The sequence below is a fragment of the Colletes gigas genome, unplaced genomic scaffold, assembly GCF_013123115.1.
Source record: "Colletes gigas isolate AHSC1104 unplaced genomic scaffold, ASM1312311v1 Colletes_gigas_Sc00002, whole genome shotgun sequence".
NCBI lineage: Eukaryota > Metazoa > Arthropoda > Insecta > Hymenoptera > Colletidae > Colletes > Colletes gigas.
In genome coordinates this window covers 2,105,345-2,115,741 of record NW_025106631.1, presented here as the reverse complement: position 1 = coordinate 2,115,741, position 10,397 = coordinate 2,105,345, and the positions used below count along the sequence as shown (strand labels likewise).

The 10,397-nt window shown below is 49.0% G+C and overlaps 1 protein-coding gene across 3 annotated transcripts; it reads left to right on the top strand.

Moving 5' to 3' along the window:
• Window positions 1–958: 958 nt before the first annotated feature.
• On the top strand, window positions 959–10,080 carry LOC122399813 (netrin receptor UNC5C-like). Of its 3 annotated transcripts, none has more exons than XM_043400797.1 (13): window positions 959–1,570; window positions 2,859–3,073; window positions 3,436–3,649; window positions 6,215–6,553; window positions 6,673–6,840; window positions 7,046–7,210; window positions 7,662–7,697; window positions 7,765–8,032; window positions 8,092–8,240; window positions 8,313–9,070; window positions 9,217–9,605; window positions 9,689–9,790; window positions 9,868–10,080. In XM_043400797.1, the coding sequence occupies exons 1-13, from the start codon at window positions 1,510–1,512 to the stop codon at window positions 10,037–10,039; spliced, it is 3,036 nt and encodes a 1,011-aa protein (XP_043256732.1). In that variant the 5' UTR covers window positions 959–1,509; the 3' UTR covers window positions 10,040–10,080. The 3 variants fall into 3 exon arrangements, with proteins under 3 accessions (XP_043256732.1, XP_043256741.1, XP_043256723.1); XM_043400806.1 differs by having other exon boundaries at window positions 7,762–8,032; window positions 8,328–9,070; XM_043400788.1 differs by having other exon boundaries at window positions 7,762–8,032.
• Window positions 10,081–10,397: the final 317 nt, after the last annotated feature.

Here is a 10,397-nt window from a genome sequence, read left to right as displayed (position 1 = left end):
AGCGAGCGGTCGTAAAGGCGCGCGATAACCATCCACGAGAGAAGGCTATCGGCGTAAGTCAAGTTTCGACGTCGGGCCGCCTATCCTTCTTCTATGTATCTACGCGTCCTATGTGTATACGCGAGACAATCCTGTCGTTTTCGGAAACCGATCTCCGTTGCGGGATTTATTTACACCAACCCCGGTATCGGTAACCAACCGATTCGGAAGCTAGTTTTCCGTTACACCCTTCCTTCCCCTTGCAAAGACATCGACGCCTCTAACCTCGTTCCCGTGGTTAGATCCGATTTCACGTTCGAGCGGATCGACGGTGATCGACCAGTCGGAAATTCCATACGTTCCCGCGAGGATCCTTTTCGACGGTGATCTCTTCTTCGTAGACTGCGTGCAACCCGATCGGGTTCGTTGTTCGCTGGATTGGCCAGTTGCCGATCGAACAACCGTAACAACGAACCAGGACCAAAATGCACTTGCAACGAAAAGAAAATTGCTCTCCCGTGTTACGAACGCGTCAAAATTGCATCCTCGTGGGAACGAATTTTAATTTCTCTTCGAAAGATCGCGATCCACGATCGTTTCGATGGAAAGATGCCTCGTTCGATTCTTTATCATCCGGTCCGTTCCCCGACGTAGCGAATAACTGGTAAATAAGAGAATCGAAGGAGCACGCGTCTCGCTCGGATCCTCCCGTTCCGGAAGGAGGATCGTCGGAGATTCGCGGAAGAAGGCGCAGCCTCCGAGGGCACGAGCACAGGCCAGCACCACTACCACCACCACCAGCATCGCCACCGCCACCACCACCGCCGGCAACCATCTCCACCACCCTGACGGCGTCGCCACCACCACCCCCGACGACAAGGGGATGAAGAAGAGCGACGGTATCGAAGCGAGACGTATATATATGTATATATAGAGGTGCGCGCACGTCGGTAGGTTCAGTCGTCTACCGCGTGTCGAGCCGCGAGCATCGGGCAGCCAGCCAACCCTCTACTGCGAATCCCCCGTATTCTTTCGTCTAATTTTTCGATAGTGCGGGGGACTCGCAGCCATCGGCCGGTCACGTGTCTCTCTCATCCCCTCGTTGCACGCTCGAAAGCGGAAGTGCAGCCGACCAAGTGCGACCAAAACCCCTCTACCGTATAGATCGGTCATGTAATTTACAACTGGGACTAATTAACGACACCGGTGTCTCTATCCGACCGTTTCTTTATTAGGAACGTGAAACTAGGGGTTATCCCTAACAGGACTCGATAGGTACCCGTTACCTTCAAAATGAACCGACCTTGGATTCGATGCGCCGGATGACGGATCGATCGATCGAGTTTCGATGGAGAATCACGTCGATCCATGATTTAGACGGATCCAGAGACGTTGCTCTATCAGTGACGCGTGTAATGTTGTCGGAATTTTAAAAGAACGCGAGGATCGACGCCATCGATTATTTTTTATTTTTACTTTATCAAGATCGTTGATTGAAAAGTAGGTTCCAGTGAGATGTGAGCTCGCAGGATGGAGATGAAGATCAGTATACTGCTTCTAGCGCTTCTTCGCCTCGCCAGCACCCTTGAAAGTAAGGATCACTGATTTAGTTCTTCAATCCGCGGTTTAATCTTCCGAGACGCACAATCGGAGATAAAAGAAGATCGTTTGGTCTTTTTATTCGACCCATGTCTTTTTGCCACGTGTACATCGGTACATCTTACGCTTCATCTATTTGTCGATATAGATTTGTTTACTTTTCTATCTGATGATAATTACGCACTAATATAAGTGGAATAAATGTATTTAAAAATAATAATTAGACAATGATTCGTATCTTATCTTCGTTCCCAGCTTGTATCGACTTTTGATCGAGTTGTGTTTTTAAGCGTCTGCGGACGCGGGAACCTTTAGTTCAATGTATGTACATAGTACGCGAAGCTTTATGAAAAGAACGCCATACGTATAGATAGATATATCCGATATCGAAATGGGTAGCACTATCCGCTCGAGGAACGCAATGTCACAACACATCTCCAAGAGGATTTGAAGCGTTCGAATCTAAGCAAACAGCTTCGCCCGAGAGAGATAAATTTGCGGCGCGAATTTACGCGTGCAGGCTAATATTCTGCAAAGCCTCGGCTCGAAATCGTGACATGTTTTCCCGTAAGTGTGACAGCAAGGGTAATCGTCGTTCAGCCGGTCCTTGGTTTACTGCTGCTGGTCGAACAAGAGACGCGGTCGGCCGGCCGCTTGCACGGTAATAAAGTTCCGTCGCGATTCACCACTAACCAAAGACTAAGAGCGAAAGAGACGGTCCGCGTACACGAAGCGTAAAGACTAAGAGATCACCTAAGCGAGCGGATCCCGCTGACTGATACACGACGTAAAATCCCGCGCGCACTCGTTAAACCGAGCTTTACCGTTTCCATCGTTCGGCCGCCACTCGCTCTGCGCCGCTCTGCGCCGGGACGTCTAAATTTACCGTGACCAAGTTGCGTTTTCGCGTATCGCGAACGTCCGATCGCTGGATCGCGATCGTCCGACGTCATTTGGCTTGTTAACGCGGTTACGATGATCGAGGGAAAGCACGGATCCTTGGTTGGCGCGGTCTATTTTGCCCGTTCAATTAACTCTTTGCTCTCTGCGTACACCATTCGGCCGCTATGTCTGATCTTGCCCGGATATTCGCAGGATAACGATAACGATATAGGCGAATATAACCGTTTCGGAGCTGCGGGTGAATGCGAAACGTATATTAAGTTGACATCGATGGAAATTCCTATGCCCAGCTATCCGTTGATTCGGTGTACGCGGTACTATAATTCGAAATCTTTCCGTTATAGCCTCAAATACAGTGGCTCGTTCCTTGTTCGTAGATACAAAGGAGGAAGATGACACCGAGGAAGACGACGAGGAAAATTATCCGGTAGATGACTATGACTACGGTGACTATGAAACCGCGACGATAACTAGTGATTCCGGTCTTATCGTGGGTGGCTCGTTGCCAATCTTTTTGGCAGAACCCGTCGACGCGTTCGTCGTGAAAGGAAAACCGGCGACCTTACACTGTCGCGCGGCGCACGCTCTTCAGGTACGGAAAATATGCGATCCGAGTTTGTCTGTTAAAATTAACTCCGGTATCATCGACGCGTAGCTTGCACGAAGAAAGTAGCACGCTATGCAGCATCCATTTTGCGCTCGGTTCTTTGTCGCAGAAACAATGCGATCCGCGAGATGTGTCGCGAAGCAGAAACAAAGCCGGCAGATTGCTTCTAGTTTTTTGGTCCTATTTCGTTTTTCACGCGTCTGCAAAATAGGGTCCGACCATCATCGTCACCGTAATTTTTCACTCGAGCCTTATTAACCACTCGTGAAGCCGACTCAACGCGAACACGTTGAGCTTTTTTCACGCGTAGCGAATTACCCCGGCACCTTATTCCGCTTGGTTTGCAGGTGTATTTTCGGTGTAACGGTGACCGGGCTGAGCGGTCGCAGCACCAGGATTTTGTCGACCCTCGTACCGGAACGAGGGTCGTCGAGGTCGAACTCAACGTGACGAGGAACGAGGTCGAGGAGTACTTCGGTAGGGAGAGGTTCAAGTGCGAGTGCGTGGCATGGTCGGGACCAGGTCAGATTCGAGGGCAACCCGCCACGGTTGAGGTCGCTTGTAAGTTGAGAATTATCCAATCTTTCCACTTTTATTTTACTACCTTTCATCTTGCCTACATCTCTGTCCCTCATTTCTCTATCTTGATCCTTTTCTCGATGTTCGATTCATTCTGGTCTCGCGAGTCACGATTCCCGATCGAATACGTCTTCTAGCGTTCTGCTTTCACGTACGACGCAATTAGAAATATAACATAAGATTTCGACAATCGTAGTACATGACGGAACGAATAAACGTAACCAACGCGTTTATGTTATTATTTGTCAGTAATATTAATTTGACGTCTCACCGATAGAACAATCATTCGTAATAGAAAGAATCATTTTAAAAATACTAACGTAAAATGCATTGCTTTAAAGTACATTGGATTTGATAATGCTCCACAAAGAACAACGAGGGAGAGAAAGCAACGGCCAGATTTTGCACACCGATGGTGTCGTTAAGTGTGAAATTATTAATAGCGCAAGGGTGCATCGCCAACAGAGTTTTTTTTTTACCGTAAAAACGCATTACGTGACATTTAGAGACGTTAACAACGTATGGTTATTTTTGCACCAATTGATGAGCTTACGGTCGACCGAGTATAATTAAAAATTGCAGCGAGTTATTACAGAAGCTGCCTGTAAAGTAGCTACAAGTTCAGAATAGCACGTTACTAATGGAACTAATTTCTTTGGGTAAAATGCTTGTTAAAAATCGGTACATATTATATCGATTTGATCGTCGTTTTCCAGTCCGAGCGAAACGTATCGATAGATCATAAGCAGATTTATAATTGCAAGGAGAATACCGCCAAGCGATAATTTCTATTATTTAAATCATTGGAGAATTCGATTTGGTAGAACCGAGGCAGCGAGGATAAATTGAACGTCGCGACGTGTCGTTAGAAGCGAACGATCGTGTAATCGTAGCGTATTCGAATATATTATAGCTTCGGAGTGTAAAAGTGAGATTCGGTGGGAGGGATCGGGGAGAAAAAACGACCGGTAGCTACCACCACCTGAAATCGATCATAAAACGTAACTTGGTTAACCAGATTAGCATGAGCCGACTCTCGAACTGGTTCCGAGATACCCAACGTGAAATTCACTCTCGTAAGCTCGCTGTCGACTAGCCACCGCGAGGGATGTTCTCTTGTTTTCGCCGGATATTTCGTGACGCGTGAATCGAGTCACAAATCTAATCGATATTCTATTGTAAAGCAAACACCTACAGAATTGCTCAACTCCCTTTCAACCGTCCATTGTTCGGTCGACATTTTTTTTTTTTTTTTCATCTTTTTTTTTCGTTTTGGAAGGCAAACGCGTATCGCCGCCATGCAAATTGGCAGGGCAGTCTGTGAACCACACGAACCAGTGGTATTCAGGCCGCACGACGATGCGCCACGACTTTCAATTCTTCCGACTAATCTTTGTCCGCGTGTCACTTTCAACGGAAACGCTTCGTTTCGTATCGATGCGATCGTTACCGTGGACCACAATTGGTTCGGACAATGAACAAAGCTTTCCAGTTTACAAACTATTAATACAATTTCAAGATAAAAGAAATAGTTTGCGAATCGTTCGCTAAAAATTGATACAACGTTAAGAGATATTTCCAAAGGATCACATGAAAATTGTTGCGAATCGCGAGACAGACGTTCCTCGTTAGACTTTCTATCTCGTCGCTTTTGAATCGCAGGTTCTCTCGAGACTTGAACTCGCGCGATTCATTGCCAGCCTTCTTACGCTCGAAACGAAAGTGGATTGTTTTCGCGACAGTTGGAAACGAAGAGCAATTTTGGTTCGGACGCGTCGTGTAGGGACGCGGCTCGGCGCGCAAATATGCGAGGCAAACAGGAAGCAGAATTAAATCCGTATTTGCGAGCAAACAGGAAACGGTAGCGCTTTTGAAATTGAATACGGCGATATCGAGCGGACGGCGACGCAATAAGCGCTAAGAAACCGGAGAGACGCGTTCGATGGTAAGAATTAATTAAATACAGCGATGAGAAATCCATCTAAACGGGATAAAAATCGATCGTTGGTGTCTAGCTGCCGCGGAGGGAAATAGCAGATCAGGATATTTCGATAAACCACATACGCGTATCTAATCGTTCATTTTTTTCCATCGAGGATCGTATTAAAAAGCAGCCCGAGAGCCAGGCAGGCAATATGGCATCGGGTCAAAAGTAGTCTAGACGAGCATATAGAGCAAGAATGTAGCCGGTGCATCGGTGTGCCGCGTGTGTGGCACAGCTTACCGCTCTTTACGAACGATATAAAAGCAGCTATTTTTCCGCGTATACACGGCACACCGAATAATATACCATAGCCGGTGGCTGGCCGGACGAATAGCCAGCCACCCTTGTGACCGCGGATCGAGCAAATCTTTTTCTGGCTTTCCTAGTAGCAGCGCCGCTCGAGCACGGTACGTATATGTATAGACGCAGCTCGTGAAAGCACCCTTGCATTTATACACGCGGCCTAATATCGCTGAGTGCCCTACTCCCTCGCGTTCTGTTTGCCACGGTCTGTTCATCGAGCAAATATTAAAACTAAAACCACGCGTTGCCCTCGGACGCAGACCTGAAGAAGCACTTTTTGTCGCCGCCGTACTCGGTGTCCGTGGAGGCTGGACGGAACGCGGAATTGCGTTGCTCGGCACCGCTCGGGGTGCCACAACCCAAGGTCTACTGGTTGAAGAACGGCTCGCCTCTCGAGACGATACTCGGATCGACCGCACCACCCTCGCCCGTCCCGGACAGTATCCTGAACGAGGTGTCATCCGGAAGCTTCCTGCAGACCGGCAACGGACACCTGATACTGGGGGAGGCCGAGCTCAGGCACCAGGGGAATTACTCCTGCGTGGCCGAGAACATCGCCGCGAGGCGGGTCAGCGAACCGGCCGTGTTGACGGTTTACGGTGAGACCTTTTGCCAAACCCAATTTTAGGAAGCGATACATAACTCTGTTTCTTTACCCCGTCGAATCGTTCGATCCGCTCCGGCTCTAACGTTCCGGCTGTTCCTAACTCGTTCCCAGTAAACGGCGGGTGGTCTTCCTGGTCCGGATGGACAGATTGCAGCACCCGTTGCGGTCGAGGTGTACAAAAGAGAACACGAACCTGCACGAACCCAGTGGCCATCAACGGAGGTCAAACCTGTCCAGGGCCAGCCACGCAAAGGGTCGAATGCAATCCTTCCTGCCCCGGTAAGCAACAAATGCACGAGCATTTAATTATACGATTAATCCAGCTACGTGAAACGGTCTCTGACGCAGATCGGATCGTTTTCGTATCGACGACGGGCTCTACAAATTACACCGCACGGCCAGATCTAACCGTTACCCTCGTGGGCTGGTTCGATCCGATAACCGAGATTTAATCGGGATTTTCAACTTGACCCGTTGCTTTCAGCGATCGACGGCAGATGGTCAAGTTGGTCCTCGTGGTCCGCATGCGGTCCCGATTGTGCCAGAGCGAGGAGGAGATCCTGCAACGACCCCCCGGCGAGCAATGGTGGTCGTCCCTGTCAAGGCAAGGACGTCATCGTCGAGTCTTGTTCCGCGGATCGATGTAACGGTGAGCTCCAGCTGCGTTCTTCTCGTTTCTTTTCCCTTTTTTTCATTGTTCTCGGTGACTCGGCCAGCACCGAACAATTTATTACGAGCGAACGGCTGTCTTTGCTCTCGCGTCGCATCCGTTGCTCCTTGGTCGTTGATCGTTGATCGTTGATCGTTGTTCGCGGCCAAGAGGATACGATTTAAATTAATAATGACTCGCAAAAAATTCGGATCGTTTGGTTCGCGATTATAACCAGCTCTTTAAGGACTGCACCGTAATCGCCTTCGTTCGACCGATCGTCGGAGGTTTCGAATATTTTTTTTTTTCGAAAAATGATTAGTCGGAACGAGGAAGATTAAAGATGCGCGCGAAATAGTAGTTGTCGGTAGCTTGCAGCTCATCGACACGGTGATTAAAAGTGATCGTGTTTCTGCGTAATAGCGTACAACTAATCTATTGTCGCACGCAGCCCTCGGACAAGACGGACCTCGAGTATTCAAGGAAGGTAAATGCACCAAAATCGTATCTAGTTCGTGAAACGCGCGTCTGAAGCTCGGTTTGTATCGCAGCAGCTAGAACGATCGACCACAGAAGCATACTGGCCTTGTGGATCATTTTGAGCTTGGCTGCGATCTTTCTGGCGTTAACGACCATCTTTTTCGTGCGTCTAATGCGTCGAAAAGAAAGGTTGGAAGCTTTGTACGGAGTGGCAAGGCTGGACTTTCGTCGACCGGGTGACCTAGGAAAGTCGGTAGTCTCGAAGAACGATCGGTCAGCCCTCTCCGTCGACAGACGTTTAGAGCAAGTGATAGACGAGTCGAACGCGAGCAGAATGCCTAGGTAAATGAAACCCTGATCGATCTTTGTCCCCCGTTGAAAGTCGCTTTGATGATGTCTAGGTCTTGCTCGGAGCATCACTACGACGTGCCGCAGCTTTCGTTACCTTCGACGACCAGACCATCTCCCAGCTCTTCCGTGACCAGGTCCTCTTGTAGAAACTCCCACCGTGGCCGGGGATTGTCCGACAACGAAGAAAGTCGATCGTCCCGTAAGCAACGACCGTCCACGTTTTATACGTTTTGGTAGGATAGTGGGTTTGGTAACGTATTTGAACCATTAGGTTCCACGTGTCAAGGTAACGCGGAGACCACCAACGAGGACGACAACGACGACGATGACGACGACGACGACGACGATCGCGACGGCGACAGACCCGGAGGCGACAACAAGGGTCACGAGGACACGAGCGGCTTTATCGTGAGAGCAATAGTCGACGAACAAGGCGTTCTTCTCGTAGTCCCCGAAGCTGGGGTCTCCATGTCTGTCCCGGAAGGTGCGATTCCTCGCGGTCGACGGCACAGTCTTCATCTTGCAGTCCTCGGAGACGACTCCTCGAGGCCTGGTCTACCAGCCGGTTTGACTCTGTTGTCGGCAGTGGTAGCTTGTGGACCGAACGGTATCGACCTGGTGAAACCTGTGATTCTTCAGTTCGAGCATTGCGCCGAACTCAGGACAGGCAACTGGGAGCTAAGCCTTTGGTCGACGGATCTCGATACGGAGACACGTTCCAACGACTCGACTACGTCGTCCAGCAACTCCAACGTCGCGTCCGCGACGACGTGGCGCAAGATACTGACGTTGGGCGGCGAGCCGATTAATCTTCCCGGGCAGCCTTTCGCGCAGCTCGATCACTCCAGGGTGTTCCTGGTTACCGAAACACCGAGCGTTTACGCGGTTGCTGGCGAGAATTCTGCCGTAGCACCAGGACTAGCCGTGAAAAGGATTTGCGTGGCAGTATACTTGTCGCGCGAGCGAGATCACATCAGGTGTCATCTGATGCAGGACACAAAGGCGGCGTTCAAGCTTCTAGCGGAACAGGTTGTTTTTTTTTAATTTTCCACATTCGATATTCCTCTATCCTTATATTCTCTCTCAAAGATTGCGAGTTTCGTTTGGATCGAGTACGATCGTCGAGGATCAAATTTCGTTCGATCTTACGCTTCCGTGTATCTCGATCTGTTCAGGAGCGCCGATTAGGCGGGACTCGTATGGATCATGGAGTTCTAGGCTTGAGGGCGGGTGGTGCACCGCTTCGCATCGACCTCGAGGACAGAGAAAGCGGATTCGTGGAACGTCAGGAAGTGCTTCACCGTCGAATCTGGTCGTCGACGAGAACGAGTATACGGCGATCCTTCGGGATCGAGAAAACTCTCGGGGAGGTGAGACTCAGTTTCGCGCTGCAAGCTTGTCAATGTGGTTTCGAAGAAGACACGCTATTCCTGAGAATCGACCTGGATCCGATGAAGAAACATGGTTCGAGCGGAAAGAGGATCACGAAGACAGAGTCCTCGGTCGTTTTACGTGGGAAAAATTCTAGCAGGACTACCGAATCGGTTGTTCCCAGACCATTCAGGTTTCGTTAAATCTCCCTCTTAGAGTGTGCTCTGTTAGATTCCATTTACGATGCTAACGCGACCATATTTCCGTTCCTTAAAGATTTTCCAAGACGTTGAGGAAACAGCTATGCCAGTGCCTCGATCCGCCTAGCGCTCGAGGAAACGACTGGAGAATGCTAGCACAAAGACTACAAGTAGATCGGTGAGTTTATGTCTCGGATAGTTGCGTTACGAAAGATGAACTTGCGACCAAATCGATTTACGGGGGTTTATTTTTAGATACGTTGACTATTTCGCGACGAAAGCGAGCCCAACGGAACACATTTTGGATCTTTGGGAGGCGAAACACCAGGAGGTCACGGCTCTCACGGATCTTCTGAACCTCTTAAGATTTATGGGACGCGTCGATGCCGCCAACGTTCTAGAAAGCCGCCTCGGCCCATGGATCTAAGACATCGATCCCCACTGCCAAATGAAAATTCATCTTTTACAACGTTGCAATATCTTGTAAATAATGAGAAAACAAAACGTATACATATATTACATCTAAAAAAGAAGAGATCGATGTAGAATCATATTGTGTAGAAGCAGCAGCCCGTGTTTGTACATAAAGCTCGTTTCTAGCAAACATCTGCGTTGTTCTACAAATTACTTGATCGAATTTCGTCCTGCTCCAACTTAAAAATTAAAAACGAAGATTCGCGTTTCGAAAAATCCCAACTGTTCCGGTTGGTTTTCTTTCGAGTACCATAATCTTCCAGGTCCAATTGCTCTCGATGAATGGTCGATGATCGGGAATGTAAACGCTT

Coding starts and splice junctions, on each gene's coding strand:
- LOC122399813 (XM_043400788.1), top strand. CDS start 1,510: ATGGAGATGAAGATCAGTATACTGCTTCTAGCGCTTCTTCGCCTCGCC. Junction 6,554..6,672: donor GGCCGTGTTGACGGTTTACG/GTGAGACCTTTT, acceptor ACTCGTTCCCAG/TAAACGGCGGGTGGTCTTCC. Junction 9,606..9,688: donor GTTGTTCCCAGACCATTCAG/GTTTCGTTAAAT, acceptor CGTTCCTTAAAG/ATTTTCCAAGACGTTGAGGA.